Source organism: Cyclopterus lumpus, chromosome 14 (assembly GCF_009769545.1).
Source record: "Cyclopterus lumpus isolate fCycLum1 chromosome 14, fCycLum1.pri, whole genome shotgun sequence".
Classification (NCBI taxonomy): domain Eukaryota; kingdom Metazoa; phylum Chordata; class Actinopteri; order Perciformes; family Cyclopteridae; genus Cyclopterus; species Cyclopterus lumpus.
This window is the reverse complement of record NC_046979.1, coordinates 5817573-5837922: the sequence shown is the minus strand read 5'-3', so window position 1 is coordinate 5837922 and position 20350 is coordinate 5817573. Positions and strand designations below refer to the sequence as shown.

Sequence of the window (20350 nt, the reverse complement as noted above, 5' to 3'; positions counted from 1 at the left end):
TCAACCTGTATGTCTGAGATGAAGCTGAACCCCTGTGCCAGACTGAAGGACATTTCAACACGGTTTCTTTGCAGATTTCACGTGGCTCACTGTGTGCACACGCTGAGGCCGGCTGCTCACCGGGATTTGAATTCAAACTAATGAAGAAGTGTTTGACAGTCAAATCAGCTGCAGGTAGAGTGAGCTCCTCAGAGCCTGAACTCTGACGGTTGTGAGGGAAACCACCATCTCTCTCTCTCTCTCTCTCTCTCATGACGGAGGCAGAGTCACGTTACCTTCAAACCCGGCTGGGACACGAACATTTTCATCTCTAATTCAAGACGGCATTGCACCTCTCAAAAGGTGTGTGTCTGTTTGTTTTTACGTGTGTGTGCGTGTAGTGTCATTGCTGTAATAAGGATGTACATATTGAATACACATGGCATGCAGGTGGTCTAAATTCATAGCAACTGAGCAGTTTGTAACTGCATGTAACAGATTAAAAACCAGCAGCAGCTCTTTGCTGCTGTAGAAGCCTCTGAATGGATATTCACCACATTCTTTTGAAGGGGCACTGAAGTAGTATCTATCGCACTTCCCTAAAGTTGGGACTCACGAGAGACATAAAAAGAAAAAGGTTTGAATCAAGTTGGCAGAGACCGAGATATCCTGACTTTAACTCTAAATCTAGTACCAAATAACAGTGGATTTCTTATAAGATCATCATCATCAGGGTAATATTCCTAAACGTGACCCCTCCGGAGCCACAAAAGGCTTTCTGCTTACCTCTGAGCTTTCAAACCCATCTGAGATGGAGATTCTTTCTTTACACATACTATTTCCAAGGTAAAAAATACACTTCTAAACAAAAGGACTAAATACTGTACGTCTTCACCAGGCCAGTATCCTGAGAATTACCTCCGCAATGGAAAACGGTGCACTCCATGTGTTCAGAATGAATGCAGGACATCGGGCGTCCTATATAAGGGTGTGTGGAGATCACAGCGACCAGAGGGGCATCGATCCTGGAACTCGTATCGATACTCAAAACGAGACTTAACAATCTGCCCACCTATCGAATACATTCACCCTTAAAACACAGGCAGATTGAGTGTGTTCTGGCCTCAACACTAACGCATGCAGAATTGAGATGGTAGTGCTATTAAGCCACTCGTGTCTGGGCTTCACCGATGAATCGAACACCGATCGGGTGCAGGTGCTGCTGCTGAGAGAGAAGCAGCACGACTCCCGAGCCCCGAGGACTGAAAAACCAATAGAGCCTTGATCCCCTGATCCAACGGAGACACGCGGAGGATTACCGGGTGTTTGTCCTGTTCTGAGTGTTCCCTTTGATCTCAGGCATCGGTTCACTCTCCTGAAGTGCTGCGAAACAATCCTGCTGCTTTTGATTTCTTTCGCCGGGTAAAATCCAGTCCATGACCAACAGACTTCAGGGATGAAAACCCAGCGTGGACTCTGTGTCCCGGGCGGCTCATCTTGCGCTGCGAGAGAAATTACAAATCTATAGCCACGCTTTGGTGCTGAGGGTGGCGTCGGATTGAAAGGTCACGGTGCCACTTAAATCAATTAAATCTCTGTACGGTGGCCATTTTAGGACATCTCAGATTCAACACGTCCAACTCGGCTGTGCATTTGGATGCGATTCATCATTTATCACTACGTGAGCTAACGTGAGCTAACGTGAGCGTGCTAACAAGTTCAGCACGCAAGCTTGTTCGCCACGTTTACTTTTTTACAGTTAGTATTCATATCACAGAGCTGCTGAGGCTGACAGGAAGTTTGTCATCACTTTTAAAAGATATCCGGTTCAACAAAAAGTTCACTTGGAGCTGTTGGCGTTGCCGCATGAATCACCCGACACTTCTTTAGTGACAAACAACTACTGAACGAGTTTGCCATGAAATTTGGTGACGGATTTAAATTCATCCGATACTCCGGGTTTATGGCCAAATGAGGAAGCAATAGAGAAGAAGAGCTCCTTTTTGATTGTATTTGCATGAACGACCAGGTGAAAAAAAGGGGAAATATTGTGTGTGATGAGAAGAGGGTCATGGGATGGGAAATACACAACAAAGTGCATGTGCGGCCTGACGTGGGAACTGGCCGCATCAGATGCGTTTCCTCCCTTTTCCTTGACAAATACTTGGGGCATGTGCATCTTGTTTTGTTTTTTCCACATCGTCGCCTCTCAAGCAAAAAGCACAATTCCAAATGACCTTAAATTGTAGAACAATGACAAAAAAAACAGCAGCAAATTTAGGATTTCAGTCTTTAATCCAGAATTATATTAATTTCGAAATTACTCATAGTACCACGACAACCACTCCTTATTCTGCTGGTGCCCCAAATTACCTGAGAATCACGATGATCACCTCTACTTAAATAATAGGAACAACCTCACACAGCTGCTTGGCGGTAGAGAGCCTTTAATATACATTCTTGTGTACAATTTCCAGACATGTATATGGAGAAGCCCGAACGGCACAATAACATCAATGGATCATCCAAATATTTTTTTGCACACACGTGTAAATATCACCCTAGTAGTTGACACCTTCAACTCTCCATCTTTACGCCCTCCACGGAGTCTGCCTCCCTTTGCCAAGTTGTGCGTCCTTGGAAACCCCCTGCGGGCAGTTTGATTTGTATTGCCATCATCCAGACAGGCAGACAGGCTGTGTGTGTGTGTGTGTGTGTGTGTGTGTGTGTGTGTGTGTGTGTGTGTGTGTGTGTGTGTGTGTGTGTGCGTGCGTGTGTGTCACGAAGCGCTCCTTCTGCTGTTCCAGTCATGAGGCAGGGAGGGAGGGACCGAATGAAGGAGAGGAGGGAGGGAGGAGCCAGGCTGTCAAGGTGAACCTCTCTCTCTCTCTCTCTCTCTCTCGCTCTTTATTACCCCAGAGGTCCAAAACACGACGCGCTTCTCCGGAGCAGGGAGGAGAGAGAGAGAGAGCGGAGCAGCTCACAGCATGTACCGGGCGGTGGTCTGACCGGAGCCGGTAATCACACACCGACAGGGAACGGGGCTCAAGTGTTGTGTATGTGTGCGTGTGTTTTTTTTTTTTTTTTTTACCATATTTTGTTTTGTCCTTTTTTTTTCTTAAAAAAAAAAAATACAAATGTTAGACACCAAACTTAAATGGCACGGAGGGAGCTGAGCGCTTCACCTCGCCGGAGACTCCACGAGAATTAAAGGTGAGTTAAAAAAATAATAATAATCAGCGACCTGTGGTGTCCTGTAGTGTGTGTGTGCGTGTGCGTGTGTGTAAAGCTGTGAGTTCACAGCGACGTTGTTATTTATTTATTTATTGTACTACCTGCGCTGTACCTTATGTCACGATTTCCATGTAGAAAGGATGTCTTGCTCCTTAAACATACTCTTTGTCTTATTGACGCCATTTCCCCCAATTATCTTTATTCTCAGTCTCAGGATGGCGAACCCTCGTGCTTGTTCCCTCATGGAGGAAATTAAAGAAGCGACATAAAACACACACACATACACACACACACACACGCACACACACACACACACACACACAAAACACAGCAGTGCGTCTGTTGCATAATGTAAGAATCATCAGCAGCCTGTGTTTGGGATGACTTGCCACAGATATGATGGAGGTTAATTCAGAGCTGCTGAGACACAGGGAAGACCTTTTGGTTTTATTGGCAGCTGTTTGATTCTCTGTAGCAACACACCCTGAAAGAGGTCATGCTGGGGCCCCACAGGGTCCCTGAACACGTGTCCATGCAGATAACACATCTTTTTCGACTATACCTTGAATAGGGAAGGTAGAGCCCTAGTAGCACTTAAATGTCCCTTACCGATAGCACTTTGTTGTTTAGCACTTTAGTAGCACTTAAATGTATCTTACTGATAGCACTCTGTAGTTTAACGTTATTGAAGAAATTGTACTTGCTTGATTCTTGTTGTTCTGAGTTTGGACTCATGGTTTAATGCACTTATTGTAAGTCGCTTTGGATAAAAGCGTCAGCTAAATGACATGTAATGTAATGTAATGTAATGTAATAACTTACTGACATCGGTGAGAATATATATTAATGAATTGACTTTATTTTGTGTCTCAGATGAAATAGTTATAGATTATATCCAAAACATAAAGCTGATAACATTTTAGACTTTAAAAAAAAAAGTATTAAGTGCAACCGCCAACTGTATGTGCTTAGGCTCATTATTTCGTTATTAAAAAAATGTGTATTTTGATATTAACCAAATGAAAAAGGACATTCATGTCTCGCCATATTTGCACATTTAGCCTTTGAGATATTTTGCGACTGTGTGACTCGGGACAGGTGTCCGTCAAGGACGAGCCATCACACGACGCTGGAAGCTGAAGAGTCCTGAGCGGCAGACGGCGTTTGGCGTTGAGGTGGCGCTTCAGGCCGGATGCGTTAGCGGTGTTAGCTTAGCGTGCAGTTAACAAGTAGGAATAAATTGGTCCGCACTAAAATATCTCAAGAGCCATTTGATTAGTTGCCGTGACATTTGTGTGCAGGCATTCATGGTCCCCAGAGGATCCATCCTACTCGTGTTGGGGTTTCCCGACCTTTTCATTTTGCGCCATCGTCGAATCACAATTTGCATTTGACCAATATTTTTTGTTTATGACCAAATTGCCTTCAGAACCAATCACAGAATCGCCCTCAGCTGAAGGTGTTTATTAGCGTGCTAATAAGCTAGACTGAGCATGGTGAGCATGATAAACATAAACACGTCAGCACTGTCTCTGTTAGCTAATGTTAGTGCCAACAGAAAGAAAGAAGCATTGGGCCGTCGGACTAAAACTACCAAACGTAACAAAACATAACCTGTCAGTCATAAAGACTTCGCCCAGATTAGGAACACCTGAAGTGGCGATGAAGTTGGGAGAAAAGCTACACAGGATCAGCAGGGGGACAGGAAGTAGTATTAACTTGAAGACATCCAAATATTATATTTGGTGTCACCAACTTATCCTTAAATTTGCTCGTAAAACTGAGTTTTTTACTTTGTTTGAATATTTGTATTCATCAGAAGTAGTCTATGTGGTTTCCTTTTCGTAGAACAACATGGACGAGTTTTTGTTCGCATATGCACAAGTTGCATCCGGCCGCGTCGCTCTAAAATTGGGGGATGATGTATAAAAAGACACTTTACCCAACATGGATGTAAAAACTTGTTAAGTTGAACCTCCATAGAGTCACAGTTTCAGTTGTGCCCTCTTTTTTCTTGTGTGAAAGCTCAGTGATCTTTATACCAAACGAGTCAAGTTTAAAAGAATGCAAGCTCGCGAGCAGCAGAACTCATTCCTGCCGACCTCCTCGTGGACGACGGTGATCATGTGACTCTTTGAGTGAAATGTGACGACGGACGGAGAGGAGATGAAGTGGCCCGCCGAGGCCTGGAGACTCACAGGCTTTCAGGTCCCGATCGAGGAGGCACTTTGACGTGGACGTTCAGCTTTTCAAGCTTATTGTTTATCACGAAAAACTGTGCAGCACAAAATGTACCGGGCCCAAAGATTAGATTTTCATATTTTCTCTTCTTACATGTATACTGTATAAATTATCACCTCTGGCCAGATCCTCCTCAAATTGAATCAACATTAATAACCCTCGCACCGCTTTCACTTTATATACTTTATACTCACTTATATACGCTGTATATACACTTTTTTTGCATTTTCTTTATTTTTTAATTATTTAATTTTCTTAAATGTAATATGCCCTGCTCTACTATATTATTGTATTGTGTATATATTGTAACCTTGTTTGCTGCTGCTACAAACAAATTAATAAAGTATCTATATATATATATATTTTACTAAATTACTGTACGATGATTTTCAGAGCTGAGCATGTTAACAATTAGGCAATCGATTACAAAAATTCAGCAATAACTTATTTTGATAACAGATTCAGTTTTCGAGGTATCTATGTGGCAAAAGTGACAAACATTTGATGGTTAAATGGTTGACCGTGTAACGTCCTCCACTATTATTACCTTTTCGTGTTTGATCCGACTCATTCAGTCCTTTTTAAATCAAAGCGAGATCACTTCTATTTCAGATTGTGCTCCGCATGAGAGAAAAAGATAAAAGACAAAAGAGGGACAAAAATAGAGCAAGTGTGTACTCTGCGTGTGTGTGTGTGTGTGTTGTCGTACACGAGTGGGCGCTGGAGGTTGAGGCCCCGAGTATATAACGCTCCTCTGTGATGACTGGATCGGGACGGGCAGGAAGCGTGGGGAGACAAACAAAAGCTCTGTTCCATATCGCCGCTCGCAGATTGAAATATCAGCGGCCGTGCGACCTCGTGAAGGCCGTCTCCCGATGAATCACCTCCGCTCAACAAATTTAAATTGCAATAGTGTGATTCCCAAAGGTGACATGGAGGTGGAAGATATATATATATAACATTTTCAGCTTAATTCGAGACTGTTATTACATTCATAAGTTCATTAGCAATTTACAAAAACTGAATTCCTTATGTCTTCTTGTCCTTTCTGCTGACAAATGGAAGAAATCGTGACTCGAAAAAAAAACAACTGAGGGTGACTCCCAGAGTCGACGATCTATAAATTGTATCATGAACAGGGATGCTTTTATTTTTTTTTAATGTCTCCTGTATTGAAAACAACAGTCTGTGGGTCACTGGCAGTCACCATCCATAAACACAATTTAAATGTACTTACAGGATATCCCCTTGAGACGCAGCATTCTGGTCTCCGATAGCCACAAATATAACACGATAAAACCCCATGCAGACAAAAACAGCATTACATAACATACACTAGAAGCTCAATACATCAGCATGAAGAGATACAAAACAAGACATCAGCATGAAGAGCAAGTGATGCAGTTTGTCTTCAGCTTGGTTGAAAGAATGCACAAATGAATCAGCGTTAACAGGCTGATTTTAAGATGAGAAAGTAAAGATGTCCTTGAGTAGTGCAAAGAGGTCATCTCAGCATCTCAACAGGTGCATCGCCATGAAACGATGTACAGACATTTACTCCTCGGGATAAAACCATAGGATAGCGGGTCAAAATATCAATGTGTTCAATACTTTTTAATTACGGTGAACTTTATACCAGCTGAAAATCCGAATGTCGATATTGTCATAGTGTGCATGTTAGCGTAGTTTGAAGTGAGGGGGTCACCTTCGGTCCTCCAGCTCCGGTCTGATTTACTAGAAACTCTGAAGGAAGAAAACATCTAGGTGTCCAGTAATTATAATAAAGTGTGATTTATTCTTCTCGGAATTATTCATGTATTCTTTTTTCTTTTTTTAACCATTTGGAGAAAGAATATAAACATGGTGGCAACCGCATCTGCCCTTTGCCAGAATAAATTACTAACTTTATTCTATTGTTAAAGCAAATAATTATACAAGAACATTTTCAGTGGAGTTAATGTGGCCTTTTTGTTTTCTCCTACTTCTTTACTCCTTCCTCTCTGGCTGAATCTAATACTTAATATATTCCAATCAGGACTTGTGGTGGATATTATATTGAAGTTGAAATCCTCGACTGTCTTCATATCTGTCATATTTCAGGTTTTTGTTTGGTCTGTCTACTTCACGGTATTGTGATATCATGAATTGTGGATTTGTTAACCCTGGACACTCTGGATTCACAGCAGACTGTCCTCCGGAGAAAAAATATTCGTTGTATTCAGCAAATAATGACGTCACAGCAAAAGAGTCGGCTTCCAAATGTTACCAAAACGAGATAATCAAGATAAAATGAATATTTTGGCACTTTCCGATATGTCTCGTGTTATAAATCGCCTTTTTCTTTACAGCAGTGCATTTTGGCTATGCGTGTAGGTTGGTGGTCAAAGGTCAACATTTGCGCCAAGAACCTAGCCTTTATTTGGAGGACTTGTTCTTCGATAACAGTGCAGTGTGGAAGAATTAACTCAAGTAATTCATTAGTACCAAAAAATAAGGAATAATGTGTTTTTTTGTTTTTGTTTCAGAGGCACTTTCGCTCCATCGCTGTGAATATTTCTGCGCGAGCTCCTCTCTGAAGTGTGAAACTGATCCTCCCCCCCCCCCCCCCCCCCCCCCCCCAAACCCACCCCCGAGGTTGGCGTCATAATCCTGCCTCAACAGCTGAGATTCATAGACTGTTTTTACTGCTCCGAGTTCTCACTGTGTGGAAAATATTGTCTGAATTTGTCCTCTGATAAATCGCTGACGATGGTCTGGTCTCCTCCCTGTGTGTCTTTGTAGAGCGGCGTGAGGCTGAAGAGTCCCGCTGGGATCAGATAGGCAGGAATTCGGCCCTCCCCCAGCGGTGTTGACGGACCCCAGACTCCAAACCCCCGTGGCTCGGAAGGGACCAGCTCTTTGGCTTCACGTGGACGACAGGGATTCACACATCGCCTCCCGGGGGGGTTTTGACGCTTCTGATTGGACGTTGCCTCAGTTCAACCGGCCCCTGCAGCTTTCCAGCTTCAACCTATTTATGTTTTTTCTTCCATTTTGCTCTCTTGTATCTTGGACTTGAAGTTTCTGCCTCAAAATCCAGCCGACGACGCCGTTTGCAACTTTGTTTTCCATCAGAAAAGATGGAAACTTGTTCAGCCACCACCACTGAGTGGGTGGATTATTGAAAAGAGACCTGGCGGAGCTTTTGGGAGAATTGAAATGGATGTTTGCTGCCGTTGAAACACCTGTGAAGCTGCGGAGTTCATCTGTAATCTTGTGGAATAACTAATGCGTCCATGTGTGTGTTTATCCTGGGACTCAGACACATTTCCATGTAAACGAGGAGTGCTGCAGCGGAGCTGATTTCTAAAACATCTGGACGGATTTTGATTTCCTGCAGTTTTCTGATCCAATTAGGAGGTTCGAGACCTTTTTGTAGCTTAATTAAAAAACAGAGACTTCATTTTTTCTTAAAAAAAAGCACAAGATATTGTCTTTGAGTCTTTTCATGAATTTGTTGGTGGTGCAGGAAGTTTCTCTTTTCCAGACACATCACACAGCCTCAAAAGTGTAACATCCTGCGATTTACGTTCATTCATCTCTAAACGAGGTGGACAGACATTTAATGTAATAAAATGTCACATTTTTATTTTTTATTTCACTTTCACTTTTTACTGACGGACAGCCCTTTATAAACAAAAACAAAGACAGGACCTGCAGCACATCTTATTGGCTGAATGTTTCTTGATTTTTAACCGTTATTAATTCACTTCATCACTTACTACTTCTTTTGGCAATTCTAAGGATTCTGGAAATAATTCGTCTTGGATCGTTTCAACAAGAAAGCAGAAACCATTTTGACGTCCGTTTCAAGCATCGAGTGAAAGAGCGGCCATCTTGAAACAAACCTGTCATTGTGATGACTCTGAAGGATGTTGTAACCTTAACTGACTTTTCAAGGGAAGCGGCTGAACTGTCATCTCCTGTTAACGGCTTCAATCTCCGCTAGTTTCCACCTTGGATAGCAGCATTTAGTTAAATCTGCAATATCGTTTTTTTTTTCATCACAGAATGTGATAAAAGTGCCAGAATTAGTCGTATTAATCACAGAGAGACGAGCCGCAAGCTTGCTAAGTTTCAGAGGAAAACGGGACCCCGCGTACATCCCATCCTGTGCGTCTGAAATCGAGTTGGAGGTGGGGGAACTCTCAGCCCATCCAGTCATCGCCATGGTGATGTCGCAGGGCACCTACACCTTCCTGGCCTGTTTCGCCGGCTTCTGGTTGGTCTGGGCCCTCGTCGTCATGCTCTGCTGTTTCTGCAGCTTCCTGCAGCGCCGGCTGAAGCGCCGCCACGAGGAGCGGCTGAGGGAGCAATGTCTGCGGACCGTAGAGATGGAGCCGCTCAGCTGTCACCCCGGTGGATACCCGCCTCCGCCTCCTCCTCCACCGCAGCCTCCCTTACCACCTTTACAGCTGCCCAGGGAGCCACCGCAGTTTTGCCCCCCACAAACCCTGTCGCCGCCGCCGATTCCTCTGCAGGTCCCTCATCTCATGCCGCAAGCTAACTGGGTCAGCATGCCAGGTAACACAAAGGAATTGTTATTGTACTGTGTTGTTATGCCGTCGCTGAGCGGCTCTTTTTAACACTTCGGAACCATTTTACTATGAAATGTAGTGGAGGGAAGGTGAAGTGGTAGGATGTAATGGAGGATATGAAGACGTGGAGGGCCTCGAATATTTGGCCCTTTTCAGATGTTCAGGTCAACCATGTGACCGACCCAAAAATCTAATTGTACGGAGCTGCTCACCAGTAATTCCAGCTGCTTAATGTTCAGTCTCACTATGAGATAAGGTTTCACACCTAAGGTATGAAACCTTAGGTGGAACGTGTTTTTCTTTCCTCATCTCTTTTAACTTATTTTAATACTAATATGAACTGCATCCATTAGTCTCAACATTAATAATATCTTCTCTACTGTTGAGACAAATATCAAACCTCTTTCCCTTTATCTACCAAATGCACATTTCATTCATAAGACGCTAAATTGAACAAAAACACAAAAAGTGTGAAATATGGAATAAATTCACGACATGCAAAAAGAGAGACAACGGGGACAGGAGGGGGATTTAATTTTTCCCTGTCAGATTTTTTTTTTTTAGACACTTCGCTTCCCAGCTTCCACCTCCCTGCCTGCCGGGCAGCGTTCCCCCGCAGGGCGTCATGGTGACAGCTGCCTGCTGAGGCGTGGGTGGTGACTGTGGAGGCCCAGTGGTGACGGGAGCGAGCAGCAACACGACCGGGCTAAACTCGGAGAAACAAAACGACGACAAGAAAGAGAGAGACAATCAGAGGGTGGAGTGTGTAGAGCTGGCAAGGAGCACCGCTGGGGGAGGGAGAGAGGGAACAAAGAAGGAAAGGGAGCGAGAGAGATCAACATCTTAAAGGATAGGTTTTTCAAGATTTATTGATCACTTTAATTATTCCTCCATGAAGCGCTCTCTCCCTATCGTAACTAGCGTCTAAGAAATGTTCTTGTTCTGTGTTAGAATGCATCCTCAAGTTCAGCAGAAGCCAACGGGAAGCTTCGCCAGTCGGAGTTACTCTTTTACTTCAGAGGTTCCCAAACTGGGGGTCATGAAGTCAATCAAAAGGGGTCACAAGATACTCCCCCCCCCCTCCTCCCGTAGGAAATATTACAAAAATAACCTGCAATGACAAGTAGACATTGCTTCGTGCTTTTGGTGCTTTAACTAGGGCTAGGTATTAGTACTCAATGCCGTTGTAACGCAGAACAAAGTGAGGAGATCACCAGAATAAATCCAGAATGATAGTTTGATAAAGGAAAAGTCAAGGGTTCACGGATAATCAGTGGGATTCACTCGCTCAGGACTGCGATAATAATGTTTTATTCAATCCTATAGATATTTTAAATCGATTTAAACCAACTTTGCTAGACGTTGAACCAATGCCGCCAACGTGGCTGAAAATATGTCGTGAACAGAAAACCATCTCCCTTTTTTTTAAGAAACAATTTTAGATTTAACCACGCGACTCTTCAAATACTGACTCTGACTCTTCAAATACTGACTCTGACTCTTCAAATACTGACTGACTTAAAATACTGACTCTTCAAATTCTGACTCTTCAAATACTGACTGACTCTTCAAATACTGACTCCTCAAATACTGACTCTGGGTCAGTTACCATACGCTTCAAACTATGACACACTAACTACCCCACTAGTGTCAGTTTTGGATGCTTCTGGGACGGTGTGGGTTTCTGCTCATTACACGCACATGGTGTCTACTCTTTTCTTAAAATAAGTATTCTTCTTACGTCTTTGTTTGTCGCGTTACTGTCGTTCGTAAAAAAAACAGAAGTTACGTAACAAACTACAGTAGGAAAGGAAGGAAAATATGTATACAATCAATCAAATAAGCAATAAAAGAGGAATTGGAAAGCAATGAAGGAGGAAGAGGGTAAAGACGAGGGAAAGAGGGATTATCGGAGAGAAGGAGGAGAGAGCCGGAGCGGGTAAAAGAGCATCATCGGCTGCTGTCAAAGGTGGTTGACGAGCACAGACGGACAGCAACGGATAAAAACAAAAGGTTGCTGGAGTCTCGGTCACAGAGCAGACTGATGAAGAGGTTCAGTATCCAGGCAGCAGCAGAGCTAAAAGGGAAGCAGGTGCCGACCAGCTGAGCACAACAGAGGACTGGGAGAGAAGGTTTCAGTCGTATTTACCAGAGGGGGGAGAGGGACGTGGAGAGGCTGAGGGCGGTGGGCTCACAAGCAGAACCCCATTTACGAGTCTTCAGATAACTATGCCACTAAGGGGCCAGTTTCTAATACAACAATCCTGCTATAAGGTTGTATATGTAAAGCTTTTGTCGAGGCTGCCGTTTATAGTGTTTTCTGTTATTTTGGGTACGCTCATGGATGTAAATGCACAAAATAATAGAACAAACATAATCAAATTCCGCCCCCCAAAAAAAAGAAATTCTCATCCGGTTGAATCTGAAACTGAGCTGGCGGCAGAAGGCGGTCTTGCTCACGAGAGAGAGCGTTGAACGCTTACGTTAAAGATAATATGATCGGAACGACGGTGAAGAGAAAAACAACGTACGCGCTCGGCTCCAGGAGCACGGATTTCATCACTCGGCCGTCAACCCACACAGCCAGCATGCTCCGACAGGGTGTTCACGCTGGGAGCAGCTCTCATAAAAGACGCTCAGCTCAGACCGGTGGTGGGAGAAGATTCCTCCTCTGCAGCCGTCTGCAGCCACAGAGCTTTGAGAAGGAGAAATCATGAAAACGGTCGGGGGTTTGGGTTCAAATAACTACGGATTGGCATCACCTGATGTGGCTAATGAACCGGTTTCACATGGGACACGAACAGCGGACACCCGGGTGAAAGTCCACTGTTTTTAGATCCATCAATCCATCGTGATTTTTTCCCCCTTGCACGGACCTCGTCCCCTTTTCTGTTTCACGACAACGTTGATCGGGATATTGTATTCACTACAAAGAACGAATGCGAACATCTTGATCTACTTGTTCCGTGTTGGATGCAGAGAAGATGAGATGTGAGAAAAATAAAGCACACGAGATAAGAAGGGAAGTAATAAGATACCCCAAAAAAATGACGTAAAAGGTTGGACGAGATGAAGGTGTTTTAAGAGGAGATTCCAAAAAAAAAGGATGACATGAGGGAAAAAAGAGGTGACATTCAACGTGTCCGTCAGACATGGACAATGCCAAGCTGTCGTGAATACATTTCATATCAGCCCGGTATCACACCATGCCTGTGCATTTGTGTTAACGAATAACGTAAACACCATAAATAAATATCAATCGCCCTTAGTGGACTTTCTTACATAACGTTAAGTAACAAGCATAACGGTAACGACAAGAACAGCGGCCTCCTGGGTGAAAGTCCTGTCTGTTTTGACCCTTTTCACGTACAGCCTACCATGTGTTAATATCTCCACGTCGACTGGATTCAAATGGAGGCTCTGCGTTGTATTCAGCTGTTGCCGCGGTAGAGTTGCCAGTTTCTATTCACAGTTACTCAGAGTGAACTAACTCAGAGTTCAGGTTTAGGCTCAGTTTGTTAAACCTGCTTTCTGAATAAAACTGTTTATAAAATGAATAAACAGGATGTAGCGCAGATTCAACCACGCGTGCTGGAGGTCATGTTTCAGTGGAATCCACTCGCCGTGACCAATATGATCGCCGTGATTTATACAATATCACACCGCCACATACTTTAGCCGCACAGAGCTGCAAACAAAACCCCACCTCCGATTCCTCAAAACATCGGTTTATTTAAAGCCGCCCTGGCAGCTGGTACGGACGGGGGAGTTGACAATGAAAGTTTGATCCTGCAGGAGTGATGGACTTTGGTCAGGGGCACTCGCACGTACACAAGAGCGTGCACATGTGCTTCTATAAATACATACGTCTCCGTAGCAACAGTACAACATAACAGCTGTTTATTCACCACAGTGAGTTTTACTACCGAGGATGTGAACAGGATCATTTACATCTAATTGTTATTAATATTTTTTCCACCAATGTTCCACAACAACAGACGGCAGACTTGGATTTTTGTGCAAGGTTTTGTCCCCGAGTCATGACAAATATTTGTAAAACACTAAAATATCCCGGTTTTCAACGGTCACAACCAAATTATTCACGACAGTTAAATTAATTACAACATTATTACTTTCTATTTCAGCCCCTTCAATAGAGGTTTATCATGCTCATTATCACCCGACCCAATATATAAACGTAAAATATGCAGCTTTTTATGAAATGAACTTCTACTTTTTGCAATTTATTTTCAGTTTCAGGCTGGCAAAAAATATTAATTTTTTTTTCCCAGCCTCTGCAAGTAATTCACAATCTGAGTTACTGTTACTGTTACAGAGAGCTTGTGCAACATTTTCAACAAATATCGATCAGGATCTGGGCAGCTCCATCAGCCTGGACACAGAAACATGCTTTCACTTGTTCCAAAAAGAAAAGCCGTAAGACTCAAGTGTGATAACCAGGGCCCAAAATATGCTCCTTTATACTGTCAATACGTTAGAATATAGACTCAAGTCTTACCATATGCCCACAGGCTCTCTGAAATATCAGAGGTACTCTAGAAATGTTGCCGGTGTAAACCTTTGTTTTGCAGCATAGATGCAATTTCCTTTTTAAAAAAAATCGTATTTTTGTGTATTTCTTCTTTAATATGAGCCAGAAGAAAAAGTCAAACCAATTTTTTTTCCCAGGTAATTCGACATTTGAGCAAGTTAATAAAATGTAGCGATTTGTTTTCTGTCGTTTCAACCGCATGATACAATAGAATTGAAAACATTTAAAAACATCGCTGCATCACTTATGTCGGCTGCAGCCGCTGAACGCGACGCAGGAAGTGGGCGAACTAAGATTCCTGTTTCTGCTGAACACTGAATCCACATTTCTGCATCAGTCTGAACGTTTCACTGTTGGGAGTCTTTTAACGGGTTTGATTAGCAACAGGTGAGAATGGTGTCCAATTTGTGGCGAGCGAGTAAGGAATCTGTGTGTAGCGCCGCCACCTCCTTATAAAAGGGCCGATGAGGTGGCACTGGAAAACTACCGGTCCACAAGCAAGCAAACAACACTGGTATTGTTCACAACAACAAGTTTACTGAAAACAAAGGATGAAAATGAAACCCAGGAATTTCAATAAAACTAAACTAGACAAAAAAACACCAAACAAAAGAAGTCTGCCAACTCTTCTCTACCTCTTTTCCATTGAATGACATTTAAACTTCTCATCTCACTGGACCCTACGGTAACACTTTCTAATAACTGCTTAATAACTAGAGTAAACACTTAATTCATCATTTATAAAGCATTGTTCCACATTTTATAAATGATGGAGTCACCATTTGTAAATTAAGTATTATATAATGCTTCATAGCGTGCAGTTATTATAAAGTGTTACCAGAGCCATAAGACCAGAAAGAGACTTCTTTAAGCCACTGCTGCCTCTAACACGACCAAATATTACAGGGACAAACACTTTATAATAACAGGTGATGATACACAGTGAATCCATCATTTAGAAAGTGTGGAACAATGCTTTATGAATGATGAATTAAGTGTTTACTCATACTTAACTAAGGCTTCATAGCGTGTAGTTCTTATAAAGTGTTACTATCACCATTGATAAAAGGTTTCAAAATGACTGACTTCCCAGTTTATCTGTTAACACCGATTACAATGAGCACAACTAAATATAACATAACTATGTCTCCTATATCCCTACATATTAACAATCTGCTTATCCTAAGTCCCACGAACCCACAAAACAAACTCAACAAGCTGTGTGTAATTAATGCCCCTCTATTGATAACCATAAGCTCAGTGAGAAGGCAGAATGGCCACCTGTTCACATTGTGATCACGTGTCTCGGTGCACAAAGCGCTGCATTGCGGCTCCTCCGTTTAGAAAAACGAGGCTTCGGTCTCCATCGAGAGGCAGAAAGATTCAAGTGCGCCTGAAATAGGAGCGAGCGATTATGGGAAAACGTGTGCGAGAGCAAATGTGCTGCGATGGTTTTTGTTCCCACAGCTGAGCTCACTGTCACAAGCAGGACAGCAGGACCACTGACCCACACATATATTCATGTATCTGTGTATATATATATATATATATATATATATATATATATATATATATATATATATATATATATATATATATATACACACACACACATACATATACATATAGAGCCCAGTGCACATGCTCAGCAGTGTCAGCTTTTCTAGACTCCACCAGAAAGAGTTGAGAGATGATTCGTGATGAGAGATGCCGTTTAATATGTCTTGTCAACAGTTTTACAGGTGTGCCATTATAATGGCGGTCTACGGGGAAGGGGATTTATTTTTAAGTTGCAGTACTGCAGTTGCCCCCCCCCCGGGACAAACTGGTGGCAAAGCTGACTCGCTGAAATGTTGGTGTATGTTGTGACAGCCGGGCCTCATGCAGCATCTGTAGCACAGTAAAAATAAAATTGTGGACAGTAATTCGCAGATATCACATGAAAGTATTTTGCGTGTTATATATATATATGGAATCATGAGTCAGGACGTATAAAGACCGCAAAAAGCACATGCAGAGTGGGCAGGATGGGACGGGGTAGATGGGTCCAACAACCACCAGGAGGACCAGTGTTCGTCCCCCATGTGAAACATGAAGTTAACGTTTGAGTTCTCATGCAACTTGCATAATGTAGTTACAGCACTTTCGTGGGTATTTTAGGCCAAACGAAGAACTTTTCCTAAATCAAATGGTTTTGTTTCCTAAATCGTTGGATTAATTCCAGTCTTCCTCTTTTCCAGACACAGAGCTATTTGGGAAACCACCCTGCTATGAGGAGGCAGTTCTGATGGAGGATCCTCCTCCGCCCTACAGTGAGGTCTTGGCCGACCCGCGGGGGGGCACCTACCTGAAGCCAGCCCCGCTCCGTGCCGCAGCGCCTCCGCCTCCGAGGGAACACCAGGATCCTGCTCCAGTGTTCACGTCCGAGACCAGCAAGCCTCCCGTTATGGCCGTGTTCCCCGAGCGAGGTTACTCCTCCCTGATACGCCTGCCTTCGTCCCAGCGCTGGGACTCCCTGGGTCATCTCCTGTCCAACATGGACCTGAACCACAACAACCTCACCCCGCCGCCGGGGGCCCGCTCCATCCAGGCTGCCGCCGCGATGGCTACCATGCCCCGCCGAGAGCCCAGGACTCACCACGATGGACTTGGGCTAAGAGGTGGAATACAAGGACTCCAAGGAAGCATACAAGGACTCCAAGGAGGCATACAAGGACTTCGAGGAGGGATACAAGGACTCCAAGGGGGGATCCAAGGAGGCTTACAGGGGCTTCAGGGAGTCCATGGTCTAAGGGGACTGGAGCCCGGATGTGGCCTGCCAACGGCCTTCCCCCTGCTGGGTCGTAGCACGGCTGTCTAGACCTGGACGCTGACTGGAGGAGTCTAACTGACCAATAAGTTGGTCCATCTCTGGAGAGCCTTCAAAAGGAGGTGATCTACAAAAGATAGACTTCCTGTGTGCCTCCTTTGCGGCTCCGTGTTTGCAGCACTAACACTGCTAGTAGTAGAGATTAATTGCCCTGAAAGCGCTGAAAAAGAAAAGAAAATGAGGGTTAAAGAGCTGCGAAAGGCGCCAGGAGTTCAATTCCCGGTGCAGCGCCGTAGGCGGAGGGCGCCACTTACTCGGCTTTCAACTACGTGTGCGAGTAAAAGGAGGAAATTACACAGTTTCACGCCGTTGTTGTGAAGTTACAGAGGCACCCCGGTGTCATGTCGACGCTAATTGAGTCCAAGTTCTTTTGACCAACAGAGGAGAAAAGACCAGTGGCGTGGATCAACAGGCACAGCTGTGTCTCTACCTTTCATCCAGACTCCCTCCGTTTTTCATCTCCCCCTCTCACTCTGTTCATCCCTCTCGTCTCTCTGTGCCTATTGTACCAGTCTGCCGTTGCCATGGCTCCCGGGAACTGTCTGTTGCCCACGACGACCTCTCCTCTTTTTTGTTTTTTGCGCTCCGATTCTTCGGAGACTTCGTTCACGGCTCGTCTGTCCGAGTATTTTACGGTCACGAAAGAACACGCGGTGGCGCCTCGGCGGGACTCGGCCCGCCGTGTTTGTGGCGTTGGTGTTTCTGAAACAGAAAAGGTAGAGGACCGGAAGCTCTCCAGAGGACCAAGTGGACTCGGATTGCTTTTTTTTTTTGTAACATGCTGCTTTGTTGTTTTTGCGATGTCTTTATTACAAACTGTTGCCGTTTGTCTTCAATCTTGGAATTTCGGGTTTTGGAGTTCACAGGACGGCGTCGGGTCATTTGCGCGAATAACAATTTTATTGAATGTACAAATTGACATCATTCTTTTAAGCTTTGTGACAAATGCCTTTTCTCTTGTGAAATAAAACATCTTCAGCAGCTATAGGCTTCTTCCAATAATTAAAAGAGGTAAAATAATAATAATAATAATAATAATAATAAAACGTATTCGTGGTTTGCAAAAAAAATACAGAGCCATTACTGTATTCTGGCAACTGAGTTTGAAAAAATCGCTGCATCTTCATCCAAAGTCTCTTTTTCCAAAGGGTATTTGGTTTCAAACGGTTTCAATTTTCAAAACAATAATGGAAAGGAATTACATTTCCCCTTCCTCCGAACACGTTTGATCAAACCTCATAAAAGTGCTTAGTGCCTCACAAAGCCACCATGCAGTTCATGGTTAATGGAAAATCAAATACTCGACGTCGCCCCGCTGTTTGTAGGCACTCTGGTAAATTGACTTTAGATTTAGTTTTTCACCGTTCCACATTCCTACAGCGCCATAATATCAGGTTAGTTATGTATCCAACATTGTGCAGTTGTTTGTGGTTTTGTGCACCAGCATTTTCTTTTCTTTTTTTTAAAACCCTACAATAGGACAATCAGCGTTGATTGACCCCTTAAACAGATCTACAATTACGATTGTCCCATTTTCAAATCCAAAGCCGTGTTTGGGTTGAGAGCGACAACCTGCAGCAATTTGTTTGAATGTCAACGTCATCTCATTCCATGCTGCCACAAAACAATATCAATAATGGTTTTAAATTATCGTAATCATTTCCAACTCAGGCTTCCATCGAGGTGGAGAGCCTCAACAAGCCCATAATCATCATAAACTACGAAGTGAAAAGGGTCGGGATTGGTCGTAGGTTAAAAGTGTAATATGCTTTTGTTCACGGTGACATTTTCTTCAGCATTTGTTGTTCTTTTTAAAATTGTTGGGTAATCTACCCATGCATATGCACATTATTATTTGTATGAAAACTGAAGAAAATCAGTTATATGTATATCATATATGTATATATATATACACATATGATATACATATATATACATATATATATATACATACATATATATACATATATATACACATATATATATACATACATATATATACACATATATATATATATATATATATACATATTTATACATATATATATATATATACATACATATATATATACATATATATATATACATACATATACATATATATATATATATATATATATATATATATATATATATATATGCACGAAGATGTCAATAATCTGGTCCCTTCAGGCTGATGATTCAGATGATCAAGCGCCAAAATATTTCCTTGGGAAAACTGAGAAATGGATTGCGCAACTGAAGACGAGGGTCTCATTTTATAGACGTGCATTCCACCAACTTGATGATGATGATGATGATGATTCAGTCTGCAAGGTTATATAAAGCGGGGGGGGGGGGGGGGGCATTCAATACTGTTTCCACAGCTACACATGTGCTCTCTTTTATAAACACTTTTCTTATTTACTTTGATGGCTGTGAATACTATATTAAAAAATAAATATTGCCGAAAAGCCATTTTGACCAGTCGTTGCAGGGTACACACAGGTGTGATTAATTAGATTAATTACAGCCCTGGTGTTGTGCATGCTGGCTCACTGGAACAGCTGTGACTAAACACAACGGACCGTAATCAATGTGATCACACACACCTGTTTACATGAAGTCAGCCTCAATGAAACCGTGTTGGGAAAGTTACTTTATCAAGAAGAAGAAGAAGAAGAAGAAGAAGAAGAAGAAGAAGAAGAAGAAGAAGAAGAAGAAGAAGAAGAAGAAGAAGAAGAAGAAGAAGAAGAAGAAGAAGAAGAAGAAGAAGAAGAAGAAGAAGAAGAAGAAGAAGAAGAAGAAGAAGAAGAAGAAGAAGCTCTTGTTACTTTCTGTCCGTGTGTGTCAAATGTGGCTTTTTAAACAAACTCGACAGCCTCCGCAAGAACACGGACGTCACATCTTCTGTGTTTA

General features: G+C 42.9%; 1 protein-coding gene across 1 annotated transcript; it reads left to right on the top strand.

The window, feature by feature from the left end:
• Nucleotides 1-265: 265 nt before the first annotated feature.
• On the top strand, nt 266-18435 carry LOC117742810 (proline-rich protein 7). The gene is made up of 5 exons (XM_034550448.1): nt 266-342; nt 2899-2996; nt 3124-3192; nt 8236-10017; nt 16824-18435. The coding sequence occupies exons 4-5, from the start codon at nt 9663-9665 to the stop codon at nt 17441-17443; spliced, it is 975 nt and encodes a 324-aa protein (XP_034406339.1). The 5' UTR covers nt 266-342; nt 2899-2996; nt 3124-3192; nt 8236-9662; the 3' UTR covers nt 17444-18435.
• Nucleotides 18436-20350: the final 1915 nt, after the last annotated feature.

Coding starts and splice junctions, on each gene's coding strand:
- LOC117742810 (XM_034550448.1), top strand. CDS start 9,663: ATGGTGATGTCGCAGGGCACCTACACCTTCCTGGCCTGTTTCGCCGGC. Junction 10,018..16,823: donor TAACTGGGTCAGCATGCCAG/GTAACACAAAGG, acceptor CCTCTTTTCCAG/ACACAGAGCTATTTGGGAAA.